The sequence below is a fragment of the Stenella coeruleoalba genome (genome assembly GCF_951394435.1).
Source record: "Stenella coeruleoalba genome assembly, chromosome: 8".
Classification (NCBI taxonomy): Eukaryota; Metazoa; Chordata; class Mammalia; order Artiodactyla; family Delphinidae; genus Stenella; species Stenella coeruleoalba.
Genome location: NC_137154.1, coordinates 94,751,949 through 94,771,131, shown reverse-complemented (window position 1 = coordinate 94,771,131; position 19,183 = coordinate 94,751,949). Strand labels below are relative to the sequence as shown.

The following is a 19,183-nucleotide window of genomic DNA, read 5'->3' as shown; positions in this document are numbered from 1 at the left end:
GGAATCCCCATTCCCTAAGAGGCCCTTTTTCTCCACATACATATGGCAGGCCTTCCTTAGAGAGGTAAACAGAGAGGCGTTAAGTATCTCTCTCCCAAATCCAGTCGTTAGTCTGAGCAGTGAGCAGATGGGAGTAAACAATGTCTTCTAAAGTGCGGGGTTGCAGAGCTAAGCAGAGCCTGGCAGGTCAGCGACAGGGTGCCTGAGCCACAGGAGTGGTAGGAAAGCTTGGGGCATCCCCAGATTTGACTCTAAGGAATGGGGTAGGGTGATGGGGTAACCTTGCTGTGACCCTGCCCATGCATTATCACTGGACTTCCAAAACCACAGAAGATTCCTAGAGTGTGGATTTTTAATCTTGAGGGGAGAAGAAATGAAGGGAGGAGAGAAATCAGGGACACAGAAGGAAGCTGTCAGTGGGCAGAGCAGCTAGGGCTAGGGGAGCAGGTTATGTGGAAAGTCGTCCAGGTACAGTTTCACTGTGAAGACCCTCTTCCCCCAAGAACCCTTTTCAGGGTTCTTCAGAGTTCATCTCAGGTCTCTGAATTGTTGGGTTTACTTCAACTCCTCCACTGAGCAATTGGTCCTGTGCTGCCAGATACTGCTTCACAATTCAGTCTTATATTAGTCTCTCTACTTAGTCCTCCCAATCTTCCATCCACTTGTTACTAGACCTCTTGTACTTATTTCATTGTGCCTTATAGCCTAGCTGGTTGTTTATATGTCTGTTTTTCCCACTCACCAGAAAGCTGCTTAAGAGTGGAGACCCTGTCTTACTCATCTCTCTTCCCTCATATTGACTCAAGGTGCTTTAATATGATGAAGTAGACTCCCTGGGGAAAACAATTGCATTTATATAACTTTGTGTCCCCACAGTACTTAAAATTTTCCCATGCACATAGTAGGGGTTAGCAAATTCTTTGTAATTTTAAGAAGTCTAACAGAAAATATTCCAATATACATGTAAACACTGAGAATTCCTATATGGTTTCCATCTTTTGAAAACCCATTCATGTCATCCAAGTGGAACGGGAGATCTTGGGGCTTGCTATCAGCTAACAACTTTTGATAAACTGACAGGAGAGAGGTGGGAAGAAATGGTAAAAGAGTAACTCAGCTGCTTCTGAAGAGCCACAGATATGGTCCTGCAAGTGTCATAGATCCAGACTCTCCAAAGCTGTCTCATACGGACTTTTTCAGCACTGTGAAACATTTCTGGGCCAGTCTTTGTCAGGCAATCAGCCTTAATAGTGCATTAGCTTTGCTTACTGGGAGGCACTCAGAGCTCCCCAGTAGGAGATGCGCATCTCAGACCTTGTCTACTCAGCCCAAGAAACCAGCTGAAACTCACCTGATCCATGGGTCCTAGGACCAGCTTCAGCATTTAGGCAAATGCTTTGAACTTGTACCAGGACAGGCACAAAATTTCAAGTGTGGCCAAGTCATGTGTGTGTTTGTTTCTCCTGGTGAGTCTGATAATCAACTGGGCATTTACCATCATGGGAACAAAAATATTCAGATTATATGACAAGTATCCAAGTAACCATGTTCTGATGGTAACATGTATGCATGGATGATGAATCTCCAGTGTCTTGTTTTTGAACAAGTATCCCCTACCCTCTTCCAGGGGGGTGCGTGGGGGAGGGCTAACAATCTCTGGAGAAGAAAGAGACAAAGGTGCCCAATGCCAAGCTGGGAAGGAAGAGTTATTAGGATTGGCCTCCTAATAAAACAGGAAGCAGTTACGGACTGTCCCTCAGACCTCCAGGGAGTCTCAGCCTGCTCCTGAGCAACAAGATAACTGAATGCTGCCTCCTCTGGGGCTCCGACAAGCTCCTCCTTTCCACCTGCTCCTGGCGTCTCACCTTCCCTGTTTGGAAGGCCCTTCCACTCTTGCCACCTACTGAAATCCTTAGAGACACTACTCTTCCTCAAGGTCCTCTCACTTCCCCTGGTCACAACTAATTGCTCTCTCCATGTGCTCCTATTGCCCTCTGTACCTCTTTCAGATCCAGACTCATTATGTGTGATGATGCCTTGTATACAGATACCTGTGTGTCCTTAGCCCCATAGGAACACACTGTGGAACAGAAAACACTTTGCCTCTAGGGAATTTCCAGTCTAAGAGGCACAGATGCACACTCATGCACCCGTGTGCAGGTATACACACACACACACACACACACACACAGAAAAACAATACCAGTGGGATAATAAGTACTGAAAATTTGGAGGAATACTACTATCAAGTAATTACTGGGATTACTTTATATACATGGTTTGAGTTGTTAATTAGAGCCACCTTCGAGTAGAAAGGACATTTCACATCTGGTTTTGAGAGACAGGAGGGCCTATCTTTGGCCTAAAAGGAGTCAACCTGACCCTGACTCCTTATTCAAGAGTGAACAAAATGTCAGCATACTTCAGTCGTCTCCCGCACTTCCTGGTGATGAGTTCTTCTCTGAGGACTAGAAATCATTTGCCACCTTAGAGCTTGTGTGTCTGTGAAAGAGAATGAGATGCTGGTGAACTGTTATTTGTAAGGAAACAGATGCCAAGCAAAAGGCACCCAACCTGGAGAAGAACCTGCCTGGGAATTCCTCAGACTTACTGGAAGCCAGCCACTTGTGGGTCTGGTTCTCCTACTTAGCTCTTTCCAAAGCCTCAGCCTCACCTCCTCCGACTGGGAGCCTGGCACAGTGCAATGATCCAGGACCAAGGAAAGTCTAGAACGGGGTTAAATCCAAGACCTGAGAGCATGAGGGTACTCCCAGCCCCTACAGTGCTGAAGTATCCCTCAGTGTTGCCCGGCAACTAACTGCTACTGCGGGGGCAGAAGGCGGGTGGGATGATGAAGGAAAAGTACCTGGCTCAATGACATGGAAAAACATGAAGTGGGAGGGGCTTTTCAAGTGTCCGCTCTTTACATTTTACATCATCTTCCAAATTGTAGCTGTGTTTCGGGGAACTGAGTTGTGTTTACCTTGGCTTCCATCCCAACGCTGACTATGTTGGCGACAGGTTTTCTACACTGAGCAGGTGCTGCTCCACATCCTCATCCCGCCTGCCCTCCCCCTTGCTTCCAGTAGCCATCTTCCAGTCTCCAGAGGCGTCCCAGAGTAAACGCGGGGCACTGGCCCTTTAAACGCGACCCGCGAAGGCCGACGGAGCTAAACCTGACGTGGAACGAAGAGTAAGCGGCGTCAGACACGCGGTACAAGGAGGCGCTCATCTTGGAACCGGGCAAGGAGTTTTTCCGCTTTGGGCTGTACATCTTTAATGTGATGTTAGGAAAGTATCCGCCTTTGTTTGTCCTTCTTTAATTGCTTTTCCAATCCCCTCTTGATGATTCAACTCTCGAATAAAGGGTGTAGTTTAAAATCACACTTCTGTCCCTACTCTTATGCCCATATTAAAAATGGCCGCCGCCTTCCACAACGACAGTTGCTCTGCGAACTAGATCCGGGTGGAAACAGTGGGTAGGCAGATGCAGTGGGGCAGAGCCGAGGTTGCTTTATAGAGGCTCGCGGGAGTCCTGAGGGCGGCTCAGGTCAGAGTCGTTGGGTTTCGCTCAGGGTGGTGTGGGAAGATCCAGCCTGTGGGGAGCGGCCACTCCTTACTGCTGGGGCCACAGGGCTTCTGCCCAGCTTGCCCGTTAGCTAAGGAGGGGGCCTACCAGGCCCCCTGGCCGGTCACCATGTGGGCCTTCCCGGAGTTGCCGATGCCGCTGTTGGTGAATTTGATCGGCTCGCTGCTGGGACTTGTAGCCACACTCACCCTCATCCCTGCCTTCCGTGGCCACTTCATCGCCGCACGGCTCTGCGGCCAGGACCTCAACAAATCCAGCCGGCAGCAAATGTGAGGGGCCGCGCGCCGGTCCGGGGCAGTGGGGAAGGGGTGGGGCAGGGGCGGGGACTGGAGTGCTGGACTGCGAGCGGAGACGTAGTGCTAACCTAACAGCCAGCCCGGGACTCTGGGAGGTGGAGGGCAGATCTGGTTAGCATTAGGGAAGGGGTGGAGGCGGGAAGATGGGACCCTTGGGTGTATCTGGGACTCCAGTAGTGGTGCCCTTCCCCGCCCCCAAGTCAGGTTATGGTGATGCTTGCACTAGTGAGTGACCACGCCCCCTTTCCTCTTCCCCCTCCCCCCGGCTTGCTGCTGGGCCACAGCCCAGAGTCCCAGGGAGTGATCAGCGGTGCTGTTTTCCTTATCATACTCTTCTGCTTCATCCCTTTCCCTTTCCTGAACTGCTTTGTGGAGGAGCAGTGTAAAGCCTTCCCCCACCATGAAGTAAGTGGGTTAGTGAGGGCTGCTGCCTGTGGCTGGGACTGGGAGCTACTGGAGAGAGTTGGGGTTATTTGGGTGTGGCGGGGAGGGGAGGGACTGAGAACGAAAGAAAAGATGGGAATTCTTGAAAGGAACTGTGAAGTGGGAGTAGGCTGGAGCCATGACCTGCCCGAGCCCTCCCCAGTTTGTGGCCCTGATAGGTGCACTCCTTGCCATCTGCTGCATGATTTTCCTGGGCTTCGCGGATGATGTACTGAATCTGCGCTGGCGCCATAAGCTGCTGCTGCCCACAGCTGCCTCACTACCTCTCCTCATGGTCTATTTCACCAACTTTGGCAACACGACCATTGTGGTACCCAAGCCCTTACGCCCACTTCTTGGCCTGCATCTGGACCTGGGTGAGTAGCACTGCCACTTCTGCCCCTATGGCCCCTACTTCAGGGCACCCTTACCCTGTGAGATATCCAGCAGAGCATCCTTCCTGGTGCTCCACATTCTCCTCCCTGTTTTGTCCCTGTGTTTTCTTAGATCCTTTTGTTGGCCTTTCATCCCATCCTCTATCCTCACCACTTTTCTCAGAAGAATATCCTTAAATTCTCATTCTACAGGTGGCATTACTTCTCTTACTGTTTTCTCCCCCCAGGGATCCTGTACTATGTCTACATGGGGCTGCTGGCAGTGTTCTGTACTAATGCCATCAATATCCTAGCAGGAATTAATGGCCTAGAGGCTGGCCAGTCGCTAGTCATTTCTGCTTCCATCATCGTCTTCAACCTGGTGGAGCTGGAAGGTAGGTGGGATTGGACTAGGGAGAGGAGAGAAGTCTGAGTGTTAAGGAAGTTGCCTGCTATCTGGCTTTGGGGAATTTGTTAAACGTGAGAAAGAAACTAAGATTTGTTAAATGTGAGAAAGGAAAATAGCAGCCCTGTCATTTATAACGGCATTGGCACTAATAGGTAGGCCATGGTCTTCTCCTACTGAGCATAAACAACTTCACAAAACCTCAGAATCAGACAGGGTCACTCTGTGACCGTGATAGAGTAAGACCAAAACTAGATCCCTCTGTAACCATGTCTGAGCATAGACAAAACCACAGGAACGCGGTGCATCTTACAAAAATGACCAAGATCCCCTTCTGGCTAACATGAGTGGTTGCTGCTTCCTTCCGATAACAACTCAATTCCTCTCACTTCTTGGATAAAAATTATTAAGATGCTCAATCATAGCATTATCTCTGCTGACAGCACCCAGTGCAGGGCAAAACTCTGCCTCCTTGAATCCTCCCCAGAATTATTTAAAACAAATTCTATAAAAAGTCCTCCTGGACTTCCCTGGTGGCGCAGTGGTTGAGAGTCCGCCTGCCAGTGCAGGAGACACGGGTTCGTGCCCCGGTCCGGGAAGATCCCACATGCCGCGGAGCGGCTGCGCCCGTGAGCCATGGCCGCTGAGCCTGCGCGTCCGGAGCCATTGCTCCACAATGGGAGAGGCCACAGCAGTGAGAGGCCCACGTACCGCAGAAAAAAAAAAAGTCCTCCTAACACCTCCTTACTGAGGCATCCCATGGTTCCCCATGGTGTGTGGGTTCCAAAGTTTCTCTTGTTTCAAGTCAGTAAACCCAGCTTTGACTACAGGCGTGTTTCTGGTGGTTTTTGGCTGATGGACATCCCTAAGTACTTACTAAAGTTAAGCACTTTTAAAATGTGATCTCACTTTAAACTCTGTAACAGCTCTATGTGGCAGGTGTTTTCATCAGCCATTTTTCACAGATAGGAAACTGAGGCTCAGAGAAGTTAAATGTGTCATGATCAAGGTCACACAGTTAGGAAGTAAAGCTGGTATTCAGACCTAGGTCTGAATGGTCTAAACCAAATGTAAGACAGTAACTAGTTTAGGAAGGGTTCATGAAAGAGGTGAAATATTGGGAACTGCTTGGATGACATAAAAGGGGTAGTGAGTTCTTGGGACTTAGAGAGGTGGATGATACAGCTTGGGACAGAACTCAGGGACAGACAAAAATAGGACCCAGGTGTGCAGGGACATGGCTGTCAACGTTTTCTTCTTTCTTTTTCCCCTGCTTCCAAAGGTGATTGTCGGGATGATCATGTCTTTTCCCTCTACTTCATGATACCCTTTTTTTTCACCACCTTGGGATTGCTCTACCATAACTGGTAAGTAGGCCTGTGGCTAGTGGGACAGCTATTTGAATTTGTGGCCAGTATGGTCCTCCTCACTGCGACCCATCTCCTGACGGAGAGGCTTAACCTGTGCATCTCTGTATTGAGTGTTTTCTGGGTCTTTTTGGTAATATTCTTAAATCTTAAATATTCTCTACCCAATTGTAGCTGGGGGCAGGTACTGTGGAGCCCCCAGGAATAGATGGATTCGGGACCTTGTTTCCTGGAGAGTTGCTGGGAGAGCTGGAATGTCCTCTGAGCCAGAACTAGGGTCAGGGCTAGCCCAGTGCGCAGGGTGTGTGATGTGAGAGAAAGGATTGCTAATGCCTCTTGCCACTGGCTCAGATCCTCTCCCCTACACAGGTACCCATCACGGGTGTTTGTGGGAGATACCTTCTGTTACTTTGCTGGCATGACCTTTGCCGTGGTGGGCATCTTGGGACACTTCAGCAAGACCATGCTACTCTTCTTCATGCCCCAGGTGTTCAACTTCGTCTACTCACTGCCTCAGCTCCTGCATATCATCCCCTGCCCTCGCCACCGTATACCCAGGTAGCCGCTTTGGGGCTTGAAGGGGACATCATAGCTTTTTCCCTTGGGATGCCTTAGACGTTTGCTGTGCAAAGGGAATGGGCCCAAAGAAGGGCTAACTCTTGCCGTGCAGTTAGCCCTTTATACATTACAGAGCACATTTAGTTCCATGATCTCATTTAATGTTCACAGCAGCTCTGATCACACAGAAGCAAGCAGCAGAGCCAGAAATAGATCTCAGGGTGTTTGACTCCACATTCAGTGCTCTTCCTATTAATTAAGCACAGGGAGGAGAGTTCTTTGAGTAGTGGCCCAGTCACATGAAGCTGTCTTCCCCTGCAGACTCAATACCAAGACAGGCAAACTGGAGATGAGCTATTCCAAGTTCAAGACCAAGAGCCTCTCTTTCTTGGGCACCTTTATTCTAAAGGTAACAGGGTAACAAGGAGGTAAGGCTCTAGGCTGCCATTCGGAATTCAGGGAATGGGGAACCTAGGCCTACATCACACCCAAGGGGAGTTTGGAAGCATTGAGCAGATCCCCATTCCTGAAGCGTAGGTATTAGCTGAAGTTCTCTCCACTTTTGACCCCTCCAGGTAGCAGAAGGCCTCCGGCTAGTGACAGTGCGCCAGAGTGAGAATGAGGATGGTGCCTTCACGGAGTGTAACAACATGACCCTCATCAACTTGCTACTTAAAGTCTTTGGGCCCATGCATGAGAGAAACCTCACCCTGTTCCTGCTGCTGCTACAGGTGCAATGCTGTTGGTGATGTGACTTACATCTCCTTGTCTCCCTTTCTCTGTGGTTCTTACTGTAGTTCATTTCTTCTTACAGGTCGTGGGCAGTGCTGTCACCTTCTCCATTCGGTACCAGCTTGTCCGACTCTTCTACGATGTCTGAGTCCCCTGGTCCACTGTCCTTTGCTTCACAGCCTCCAGATTTCCTGACTCAGGCCGACCTCTTCCAGACCAAGATTGCCTCCTGGCCCAGGCCTCTCCCCACTTCATTCTCCTCCAGATTTTGTCCTCAGCATTCCCTTTCCCCTGTGATTATTGACATCCTGGGCCATTCTTGCCCTCTAATGACTATTGATTGGACTTCGCCTATGGCTTTCTTCTATTTGCCACTCCCCCTCTCCATCCCATCTTTGCAGCCTCCTAAGGTGGGATACTGTAGCTTTGATGCAATTATCCACAACTCTGACACTCAAGAAATATGTTGGGCCTGGGGATAGAACCCTGGCTGGGGATAGGGACACAGGCTCGAAGGTGACTTGACATATGACTATAAATTAAATATTCTGATGATTTAGCAGACTGGGGGGCCTGTGCTCCCAGTGGTGACAATAAACTGTCGTCTTTTTCTTGTTGTTCCTGTAGGTGTATCTCCTATATAGGGCATTTTAGGGTAGACTGGGAGGGTTGGTGGAGGCATTTCCTCGGAGAGGATGCCTATCTCTCTGCCCCATCCTTTTTCTTTCAGTACATCAGGCCCCTCCTAGCAAGAAGGGAACAGAAAGAACAGACCAGAAAGAACATGTTGAATAAATAGGAAATCCTGCTGCTCAGGTGGCATAAAGGGCCATAAGATCGGTGTTATCTGTTCTCTGGTATGGGGTTGGACTTTCAGGGGGTCTCATTCCTTCCCTTTTTCACTCTCCCTTTGCCAGGCAGGAGGAGGGAGTGACCAGACCTGGGACCGGAGGAAGAGGTAGCCGTAGTGTTGACCCCTTTCCTTTAAAAATCCTAGACCCGCACAGACTTCCCTGAGGCTCTTGAGGTGACTTCAGACTCCACCCTCTTTGTCTTCCGGCTCTGGTCTGGGCTGTAGGGTTTAAATCTGGCGCGCTTCACTTGGATTGGCTACACCCGGGAGTGGTTGGCTGACTGCTTGCTGCCGCTCCTCCTCGCCTTTTCCCCGGGCAAAAGGTTTTCAAATTCGGCCAATTGGCGGGCGCGTTCCCTCAGCTGAGGCGCGTCATCGAAGGGTTAACCGCAGCCAACCGGAGGCGGGTATTGGAGAAAAGAGCCAATCAGGAGGACGCGGGGGTGCGCCCTGGGGGCTTATAAGGGCGGCCCTTGGGCGCGCGCGGCAGCAGTTGGACTGCGGCGGACGGCTGTGCCTTAGTCTCGTGAGCAGCCCTCCTCTCCCTTCCTCTACCTCGCGCAGCATGTCGGGCCGCGGCAAGACAGGCGGTAAGGCCCGCGCCAAGGCCAAGTCGCGCTCGTCGCGAGCGGGCCTCCAGTTCCCCGTGGGCCGCGTGCACCGGCTGTTGCGGAAGGGACACTACGCCGAGCGGGTGGGCGCCGGCGCGCCGGTCTATCTGGCGGCGGTGCTCGAGTACCTCACAGCCGAGATCCTGGAGCTGGCGGGCAACGCGGCCCGCGACAACAAGAAGACGCGGATCATCCCCCGCCACCTGCAGCTGGCCATCCGCAACGACGAGGAGCTCAACAAGCTGCTGGGCGGCGTGACGATCGCCCAGGGAGGCGTCCTGCCCAACATCCAGGCCGTACTGCTGCCCAAGAAGACCAGCGCCGCCGTGGGGCCGAAGGCGCCCGCGGGCGGCAAGAAGGCCACCCAGGCCTCGCAAGAGTACTGAGGGCGCCCGCGCCGCCGCCACCGCCGCCGCCTGGCCCCTCCCCTCGCCACCACAAAGGCCCTTTTAAGGGCCACCACAACGCTCACGGAAAGAGCTGGGCCGCGTCGGGCTCCCGGCCGGGCGGCAGCTCACTCGCCCCCTCCGCGGCCCCGCCGCCGCCGCGCGGCCTGCCCCTCCCCCGCGCGGCTCGCTCCAGCCGTGGCTCGGCGGAGGGCGGCCGTTTGAACGCCGCTCGGTGCCAGGAGCGAGCTCGTGACTCGGCCGGCCTGGCCCCCGAATGCTGATGGGCTGCGGGGAGGCCGCGGCACCTTCTAGAAGGCTGGGCCGGCCGCGCTGACGCAGGGCCGGGGCGCGTGGTGGGGAAGGTGAGTCGGTGCGGACGGCCGCCGGCGCGGCCGCGCGCGCGCGTTCCCCACCAGCCCGGTGCTCCGGACGGGACTCGGTTGACGGCGGAGTCAGTCGGTCACTTCATTTGTCCCGGGACGCCCTTTGCTGCCGGATCCCGAGCCTTGCACGTCCGCGCTCCCTCCATCTCCACTCGCAGGCCTGTGCGCGTCCCGGAAGACACACTTCGCGGCGTGAGCATCTCCCGCGGTGTCGGGGTCTGCGGGAGTCCTGCCCCTGGACCCGCGCCCCTCCCGGCGGGTCCGCTCCGCAAGCCAAGCACCTAGATACCAGCACTAGTCCGTTAATCCCCATCTGGACTGAGTCGCCGTTGGCCTCGGAACTGGAATTTTGCAGCTAACCCATCCAAGACAGTACTTTAGGTATTGGGGAGTTTCAGATGGACTAATTTTGTTTATTAAAGGATTTTCTTTTTTAAACAGTGAGGTGTCTCTTCATTTTGCAGACGGGTTGTAGGATCGATGACTGTAGATTCCTAAAGGTAGTGGGGGAGGGGAGCTATCTGATACAAAGGCTTTACCGTTAACTGGAGCGGCAAATCGTAGATTATAAGATTATGGTTCTTTCTTGGTGTTCCCTGGGAGACAATTTATTCTGTCAGAACTACTGAGACAGAAACAGAAGGCAATGTATTCCAGGAGAACTTTGGACAGGGGTCTTAGCCTCTGAGGTAAGGAGCAAAGGGTCTTGTGTTTGTCCTTATCTTTCTTTCCTGCAACCCCATCAAAAACAAAGCCACCTTCAAATCTAGTTTATTAGTTGAGTTGGTTACATTCAAAGGCTGTGGCTTGTTAGATGTTTTTTCCCTAGAGACTAAGCCTCCACCTACTGAGGAGACAAGGCATCACCAAGGCCCCAAGTTGAGACAAGTCTCTAAGTCTCCGCCCCTGCAGTTCCATCCCCTGGGTAATCACCCCCCAGGTAACAGTGAGACTGGGGCACTGAGGGCTGGGATGTAGGCACGGGGCACCAGCAACCCAGGCACCTGTGCCCCACAGACCAGTTAGTGGGCATCATTGAGCTGCCGTGCAACATCCAAGATGTTCTTGGCTCCTTTGTTCAGCAACAAGGTGGCCAGGCTGATGCCCAGGCTCTCAGCAGCCAGCTGGGCTCGTCGTGGAATGTTCCGGGCAGTGATGCCCACCAGCTGTGGATCATCCTCAGGGCCATCTTCATGCTGGGTAAGGGAAGGAGGGTAGGATTTGGTGAGCACAAAAGGGGAAGTAACATACACACGTGTTTTTTACCCTCTCCGTCACCCTCCAGCCTTGGCACCTGGGCAGGGACATGGATGGTGGCCTGCATCGTCTCTTGCATGCTATCTGCGCCATTCAGACTCCAGACTCCTCCAGTCAGGTATAGCTGGGAAAGAAACAGTTGCCTCAGCATATTGTGAGAGGGAACTGCTTAGAAACCTGGGCTTTTCTTGCTGGCAGCTCAGGATGCACAGGAGAAATGCCAGAGTCCCTGCCCTCCCACCCATCTTCCCCTGCTTACTTGCCCATCCTTCATAGCTGTATGCACTGCCACTGGCACACTGCAGCCTCCTTCCTGCAACAAGTTCTCCCTGTGAGCTCCAAGGACCCTTACCACCACCCTGTAACCAGAGTCCTCAGAGATAACAGACCCCTCTAAGGACATAACTGAAAATGAGGTAGCAGCCCAGACCTGGGTCCTGTCCATACTTTGAAGGATGAGTTACCACTAAATACAGAGCAATAATTTGAGAAATCTCCCCACGACCCTTCCCAGCTCTCCAGGTACCCACCCCTCCACAAGAGCACAGGCCCTACCAGGTGCCTCAGGAAGGCCCGTTCAGCAATGCAGCGAAGCAAAGTCTCAGGATCATGCAACACACCCACCAGATCCAAGATGTCCTGGTCCTTGGCTCGAACTTCCACTCCCAGAGCCCCCTGATGGAAAAATAGCCTAAGATATCAGGGCCAATCTTTCCCCAACCAATGGAGCTAAGGATGGGAACCAGCCTACTTCCACCTGTTTGCCAGGTCCTTTTGGGCCAGTAGCCTCCCAAGGCTTGCCCCTCTCTGGGAGTGTTCTTGGTTGAAAACAAAAGAAAGGGACACATCAATACACGGCTTCCCTGGTCAAGCATACCTGACCCACAGCATACATGCACTCCTCAGGGTGCAGGATCTGTGGGGGCAGAAGAGGCAGTCAGAAGGGTGGAGGTGGGAGTGCCTAAAAGCACACAGCAGTGAGATGGGGCTTTTCTAGCATACAGAAGGGCTGGAGAGGCAAGAGTGGGAGTTTGGCCTCTGATCCCCAGTCTTCCCAACCTGGGACTCATTTCCAGCTTGCACTGTTAGAGGTGGGATTCAAAAAGAGAACACAGGCAGGAAGGAGATGAAGATCAACCGGGGCGTGAAGAGTGGCAGGCCCTACCTGCCCCACCCGGTTCTGCCAGCCCATGCGCTGCAGGCCAGCTGCGGCCAGGATGATGGCACTGAACTCCTGCAGCTCATCCAGCTTCCGAAGCCGCGTGTTGAGGTTTCCCCGCTGTGGAGAGGCGCTAAGGACCACAAGCTTTGGGCAGTCTGGAGCCTTATGCTGTTCCCTTTGCCTGAGTCTCTCAATCTGCTAACTTCTCACCTTTGAGTTCTCAGCCTAATGACAACAGCTAACACTTACCTCATACTTACTACATGCCAGACGCTTTAGATATGTCAATTCATTTAATTTTCACAACCCTATGACGTAGGCAGTATTATCATCTCCATTTTACAGATGAGAAAATTGATAGAGAGGTTTTAATTTATTTAATAACTTGCCCAAGGTTACAAGACTTCTGAGAAGCCTTCCTTGACTCTCAACTCTGTGTTTAGATGTTCCAGCTAGAAGCTTCCAGAGAATTCCCTACTTTGTGCACTGGAGCACTTAGCGAATACTATTTTGAAAATCAGTTTTACAAACATATAACATTGTAAAGATCAAAACGATATAGTGGAATATAAAATAAAAATGGAGTTATGGTTACCAAAGGGGAAAGGGGATGGGGGGAGATAAATTAGGAGTTTGGGATTAGCAGATGCAAACTACTATATATAAAATAAACAACAAGGTCCTATTATATAGCACAGGGAACTATATTCAATATCTTGCAATAAACTACAATGGAAAAGAGTATGAAAAGGAATATGTATATATATGTACAACAATCACTTGCTATACACCAGAAACTAACACAACGTTGTAAATCAACTATAATAAAACCAATTTTTAATTATTTAAATTTAAATGGAAGCACCCCCCCCAACCCCCCTCCCTCGATGTAATCATTATTCAGTATCACTCTGTATTATCAATGCCTGGTTGTCTGTCTCCAGCACTAAAATGTAAACTCCGTGTAAGCAGGGACAATGTTGATCTTGCTCATCATATCCCCAGTGCCAGGCACTTGCCTGGGGCTAAGAAAACATGAAAGGATTATGAATGAATGGATGGATGGATGGATGGATGGGTGGATGAATGGGAGGGCAGGCAGTCCACTGCATCCATGGTCCACTTCCTCTGGAAGCCCCTTCCACTCTCACAACTCCCAGGGCCCTCTGGACCTGGTCTTCCTCCTTGGCTGCTGCCTCCTCCCTCCGCTATAAGGATACAATACTCTTGAACTCCAGATGTGGGAACTTTCTCTGCAGCTGGGCCGCTCTCCGCAGGGAGCTAGTTCCCACCACGCTGCTCAGAGAGATGGTTTAAAATGAGATTTAAGTCGCATGAGATTTAACTAGGCAGGCACTGTTCCTTTCCTCCTCCTCCCACCCCTCCATCTTCTGTGCACATCCCACCAAGATGCCTATCCAGGCCCCACTCACCTCTTCTCTGGCAAGGTTTCTAGGGTCTTCCCAACAAATTTTGGGTGAAAGACCACAGCATCATAGGGGCTCTCCCGCCTGGGGATGGAGGGAAAGTCATAGAATAAGGGAGAGATCTCGGTTCAGGTCACTTCCAGGCTCTCTCAATAGTCAACTAACTGGCATTTTCTGAGTTTTCTGCCATGCTTGACACTCCTCAGGGCAGGGGAGACAGCCTAGAGGCAGAGGGCCAAGTCCCAAAGGGAAAAGTCAAGGTTAATATGATGTCTACCCCATGCCGAGGCCCCCTGACTGGCAGGACTCTTACTTGCAGATGGCTCCAATGGTGAAGCCAGGAGGAAGCACCGTGGGCAGGTCCTTCAGGGAGTGAACAACCAGGTCCACTCTAGAGAGATGGCAGAGAGAGAAGGAGAAGGGGTCTGAGCAGCACGTCCCCAGCCCTTCTCCACCCACTCCTGCCTGTACGTCACTGGCAGAGCCTAGAGCGGTTCAGGAAGCAGGCCTTTCTGAGACCTTGGGTCCCAGAGACCTGCTCCCCTCCTACACTCCCTTTCATCCCCCTCCCCCAGCCAGTCCTGCACCCCCAGGCAGCCAGATGGCTCAGAACCAGGACACTCTCCTTTTCTGAGGCCTGAAAAACTCACATATGAGCCCCTCTCTAGCCTATCCAAGCGTTTAAGCCCAACAGTCTAGCTGATACCCAGGTCTGATGTGCACTGGGGTCCTAGCGAGAGCCTGGGAGGGCGCCATGCTCCCTGCTATCACTTACTCATTCCTCTCCAGCGCGTGTTCCAGCTCCTTGGTAAACAGGCTCTTCTCTCCAATCTGCCAGGCAAGAAAGAGCCTCAGGGTGAATCTTTTGGGGGAAGGAAAGAGGAGGGGGAAAAGCGTTGGATGGAAAATGTTACCTTAGAGAGAGCAGTATCAAGAATCTTGTCTCCTGTGGTGGACATAGCAACTGAGGAGAGAATCAACAAACCAGACGTTCAGTGATCAGCATTTATTGAGCCCCTACTGAGCTGAGCACTTGTGCTAAGATTGTTGGTGGATACAGAGGCACATAAGCCCCAGTCCCTACCCTCTGGGAATGTACAATCTAGGAGGAAGACCAGACGTAATCACAAAAAGACCCAAAGCAGATGATAAATGCCAGGCTAGCCCAGGTAGTCAGAGCTGGAGGTGTTCAGAGAAGGAAAGGGCCCTCCAAACCGGGGACAGCCAAGAAGAATTCTCAGAGGCAACAGAACCAAGCTTTGGTGCAAGACAAAGCCAGAAACACTGTGTTCTCCCCTCCAGGGGTTAAAGGCTTCCCATTAGCTTCCATTCCTTTCCAGAAAACTCACTGATTTCAAACTGCAGGCCTGGGTATAAGGCTTTCAGCGTTGCCACCACACTGTCCGTCTGTATGCGGGCCAGCTGGGGGTAGAAATTCAGGTTAGTCCTGTCCTCCGGCCACCACCCTAAGGTCAGACCCTCACAGGGTCAGGGAGATCCTGAAAGGATTGGAATTCAGAGAGGGGATTGAATGCCCACCTAGGAAGGGGGGGGTCTGGCCTGGGAGTCCTTTGTACCCCAACTTCCCAGCCCAGGGACTATCTCTTTACAGAATGCAATCTGTCATCCTGCATGGGATTTGATACTCAGTCACCCCATTTCTTCCATCCCCGAGCTGCTGAGAACGCTCTGGGCCCCCCAACTTATAATACTGTGAACACAGAAGTCTTCTGACAAACCTCCTCCACCCCGGTACTTACACTCACCTGGCTCTTGCGGGTACCCACGCGAATCACTCTCATCTTTGAGCTGTTTTCTTCCTGCAGAAAAAGTCCCCAGGTCACAGTCCCTGCTGCTCTTTGTGTTCCTCAACACCTTGTCCAAGAACCAGAATCACTGGCTTGGAAGAAAGGAACCTCAGCCCCTGGTCTGTGGCCAGCTGAGCCTTCGAGTGGGGAAACACTCCCCTCCCCAAGACTGGTCCCTTTACCTTCCCCAACAATACCTTCTGGCTCCTCAGGGATCCAGAGAAGCAGAGACCAGACAGAAGTGACAGTAGGACCTGCTGTTGCTGTAATGACCAGGACACTAAGCCCTGAAGCCCATCCAAGCTAAGGCAGTAGGAATGCTGCACTCAGCCAGGTGGGTAGAGAGATAAGGTCTATCAGTCTGGCCCCAGGGAGGGTGGGGCCTGCAGCAGGCAGGGGCAGGACAGCTGGGGCCACACAGGGGACCATGAGCTGAGTCACTGAGGACAAGTTCAGCATCCACAACGGAGCGGCACTTGAGAAAGCTTCAGTGCCACCTAGATGCCATAAGAGCTACCCCACAGCTGCTGCACTATGGATCCCGTAATCTGGACGGAATGCACGACTGGGATCGACAAGATCTGACGTACAGTCCTGCTCAGCCTCTTGGCTGGGCGAACTTGAACACATCATCTTATTTGTTCATCTATAAACCTGTTTGTTCATCTATAAAATGAAGAAGTTTGCACTCAAGTATCTTCTGCTTTTGATATTCTGTAAGACTAAGAGGGTGAGCTGTCTAATGTCCATTCACCTAGAGTGCAGCCTCTGGTTTCACCACAAAGGAAATATTAGGATGTCAGAGACCAAGCCAAGAACTCAAAGGGCCATGCCTCTTCCTCTTGCCAGGGCACCTTGGACAAAGGTATTCAGTGCCAAGCAGGCAGAACTGGGTTCTCCAGTCTGAGGTCCTATTTCTTCCCAGATCAGACAGTGATCACTATAGATACTATCAACTTCCCCTGCTCTGGGATCTTCATCCTACAGAGTTCTTCTGCAGTCAGGTATCTGGGGCCTCTGTTGCTGGAGGAGGTGACAGCTGGCGGCTCTTGGACTCTAGTCTACTCCACAGCTATCACTTCTCCAATAAATAAACCCTGGGGGACCCTAAGCAAATTAGGCTAGGTTGGAAATGCTAAACATGGCAACTAAAATTCTGGGCCACAGGCAGCCCACAGAAAGGAATCTAAGGTCCCAGAAACTGCTATGTTCAAACAATCCCTTAATTTCATTGATTCTGCACAGCATATTCAAGTCAAATTGTTCCAGTAAAAAATTCCTTATTGAGCATGTATATCCTAGAGCTATTGCTTTTAATCTTCATAACAACCTATCAGGTAGACAGGGCAGGCATCTCTGGAACTACGTTACAGAAGCAAAGTCTGGCTCTGAGGAGCAAAGTGACTTGCCCAGGGCCACAGGGTTAATCATGGGTAGAGAGCTGGAATCCAAATCTTCTTACTCCTAGTCCAGCACTCAGGAATGTCAGCAATGGCACAGAATCCCACTCCTTACCAGCACATAGGTCAGGGAGAGATAGGGCAGCTGCCCCACTCCTTTCTTATCTCAGGCTGACGTTGGCCTCATGGGCTCCGCAGTCTGCATCTGCACAAGCCCAGAACTGGGACCCCAGGCTAGGAATAGGAAGGCCCAAGGGCGTCCCCCGTCCATGGTAGTAACCCAATGATGTGTCTCAGTTGAGGAGTTTTGAGTGTAGGCTGGGGCAGTTTTGAGTGTAGGCTGGGGCTGGGTGTCCATTAAAAAGAAAAAAAGCAGAGAAGGTGCACTTCCAAGACGTTTGTGTGCAGTTCGGAGAATTCGAGGTACACTCTCCTCTCTGGATCCAAAATGGAACACTTCCCCAAAGCGGCTGAATCTCGAATAGGACCTGTCTCGTGTGAAGGGATCCCGGGGAATAGCACCCTGTCTCGTGCAGACGAATTTTCCTATGTTGGGTCACTATATCTAGAGCCGCGGAAGCCATGCCTCATGGAATCCCATCCAGATCCCCGCAGGAACGGGGTTCCGTTCGAGACAATCGATCTGCTCTTAAGTCCGCCCCCACCGCTCTCTGATTCCCCTAAGGGCAACCCAACTACTGGCCCTTTAAAAACTGTTAGAACCAAAAAAAAAAAAAAAAACCAGACAGATAACCGTCCCGACCAATTGACGACGGAGAGTGGCAACTTGGGGCCAATCGTGGCACTGCTAGTGCAGAAGACCGAAGCTGCGAGGGTCACCGGCTCAGGACTCACCGCCGTTGCGGCCGCGTCGCCGTTACCAGACATGGCTGTGCGCGGGAAGTAGGCCGGAGGCTGCTGCCCGTGTCCTCCGGAGTCGGGCAAGCCGAAGGCTCCGGCCGGCCGGGCACTGGGCGCACGCGGAGCTCGCAATCCTCCGGCAGCCACACACTCCCGGCTCCGCTAAGGGCCTGCGTCACTTCCGACCCCGCCCCAGAGGGGCTAGACCTCCCCTGGGCGGGAATTAGAACGATTGCAACAGAGAAGATCTTACCTTGCGTTACCGCCCCTACTCCCCCAGGCTGGCCCTGGTCTTCCCCGTTTGAGACCCAGGCCTACCAACTGTTCATTTTTACTTTTACCTAGCCAGGAATACCGACGGTCAGTGGCCAAGATATGCTTCCCAGATTTATCCACAAAGTTCGTTCTTTTCAGTCCCTCCTACCGCCACCCAAGGGAACGTCAATAAAACCAAAAGTAGGCGTGCCGAGAGGAAAAGGAGATTAACCCTACAATGTGGCGTCGGAAGTTAAAGGCTACTTGAGCAACTTACCATGCCCCCAGGCTGCATTCAACGTCTACAAATGAAAGAGGCCTGCTTTTGAAAGCTAGTCACCCAGAATTCCACAGCTTTATCTCCTTAGCTGTGGCACAAGCAATTAGTGCAGCTTATGTGGTGCTGCTTCTGCTACAACCCTGAAGTAGGCAACTAAAGACAAGTAACTGAAATGGGAGTGACAACACATTATTAGTGTTAGCGGGAAAAGGGCTTGTGAGTACAAGTGCTTTATCCATTAACGGTACTAATAACCACGTATTAACCACTTTCAAATAACTGGACACCTGTCATCCATACCAGCCTGAGGGCTACAAGATTCCAGCCGTGACTTATCTCTGTGTTTCAAAAGCACCTGGTATTTGACAGAGATGTTTTGCAACTGAGCTTTAAGAGATACGCAGTGGTCAACAGCCCCGAACTAGCTCTGACTTGACCACAGGACCTGGTAGTGTCCTAAAGCTACCTTTGCTTCATTACCATGCCAAGATCCCCGCCCAAGGGGGATATCTGTACTCTGCTAGGCGCAAATCCCTGCCACGTGGAAGGCTGTGATGCCCCAGCTCCGCCCCCCACCCCAAAATCTCTGCCCCTTTCCTAGAGCCCTGATGACATGTCTGCCTCCTATCCCTTAAATTCTCTTACTGCCCTCCCTTGGGGGACAAGGTGTCTTTAGAGCATGTGCTCTCCCTTCTCCATTCCTTGATCAATGAATAGTTTCTGCTCTGCTATACCGAACACGGTGTTGTTTG

General features: G+C 51.7%; 3 protein-coding genes across 8 annotated transcripts; 2 read left to right on the top strand and 1 right to left on the bottom strand.

The window, feature by feature from the left end:
* The first annotated feature begins 3,370 nt into the window (after nt 1-3,370).
* On the top strand, nt 3,371-8,268 carry DPAGT1 (dolichyl-phosphate N-acetylglucosaminephosphotransferase 1). 2 transcript variants are annotated; one of them, XM_079929268.1, is made up of 9 exons: nt 3,371-3,858; nt 4,170-4,290; nt 4,472-4,685; nt 4,931-5,077; nt 6,371-6,455; nt 6,825-7,013; nt 7,335-7,422; nt 7,589-7,744; nt 7,828-8,268. In XM_079929268.1, the coding sequence occupies exons 1-9, from the start codon at nt 3,698-3,700 to the stop codon at nt 7,891-7,893; spliced, it is 1,227 nt and encodes a 408-aa protein (XP_079785394.1). In that variant the 5' UTR covers nt 3,371-3,697; the 3' UTR covers nt 7,894-8,268. The 2 variants fall into 2 exon arrangements, with proteins under 2 accessions (XP_079785394.1, XP_079785395.1); XM_079929269.1 differs by lacking the exon at nt 4,170-4,290 and having other exon boundaries at nt 3,738-3,858; nt 4,488-4,685.
* A 549-nt stretch (nt 8,269-8,817) lies between these two features.
* On the top strand, nt 8,818-9,619 carry H2AX (H2A.X variant histone). The gene has a single exon (XM_079929805.1). It carries the CDS (start codon nt 9,164-9,166, stop codon nt 9,593-9,595), a length of 432 nt encoding a protein of 143 aa, XP_079785931.1. The 5' UTR covers nt 8,818-9,163; the 3' UTR covers nt 9,596-9,619.
* A 1,384-nt stretch (nt 9,620-11,003) lies between these two features.
* Nucleotides 11,004-18,072, bottom strand: HMBS (hydroxymethylbilane synthase; the record flags this gene model as incomplete). Of its 5 annotated transcripts, none has more annotated exons than XM_079929801.1 (14): nt 17,891-18,072; nt 15,588-15,647; nt 15,177-15,249; nt 14,742-14,791; nt 14,603-14,658; nt 14,141-14,218; nt 13,834-13,911; nt 13,621-13,696; nt 12,404-12,517; nt 12,116-12,154; nt 11,794-11,913; nt 11,498-11,551; nt 11,276-11,362; nt 11,004-11,177 (listed from the first exon to the last, which is right to left on the bottom strand). In XM_079929801.1, the coding sequence occupies exons 1-14, from the start codon at nt 17,921-17,923 to the stop codon at nt 11,004-11,006; spliced, it is 1,092 nt and encodes a 363-aa protein (XP_079785927.1). In that variant the 5' UTR covers nt 17,924-18,072. The 5 variants fall into 5 exon arrangements, with proteins under 5 accessions (XP_079785927.1, XP_079785928.1, XP_079785929.1 ...); XM_079929802.1 differs by having other exon boundaries at nt 15,594-15,647; XM_079929803.1 differs by lacking the exon at nt 12,116-12,154.
* Between the last annotated feature and the right edge of the window lie 1,111 nt (nt 18,073-19,183).

Excerpts from the sequence above, each read along its gene's own strand:
- H2AX (XM_079929805.1), top strand. The coding sequence starts at position 9,164 with ATGTCGGGCCGCGGCAAGACAGGCGGTAAGGCCCGCGCCAAGGCCAAG.
- DPAGT1 (XM_079929268.1), top strand. The coding sequence starts at position 3,698 with ATGTGGGCCTTCCCGGAGTTGCCGATGCCGCTGTTGGTGAATTTGATC. Across the intron at positions 3,859-4,169 it reads AAATCCAGCCGGCAGCAAAT|CCCAGAGTCCCAGGGAGTGA; the intron begins GTGAGGGGCCGC and ends GCTGGGCCACAG. Across the intron at positions 7,014-7,334 it reads CCTCGCCACCGTATACCCAG|ACTCAATACCAAGACAGGCA; the intron begins GTAGCCGCTTTG and ends CTTCCCCTGCAG.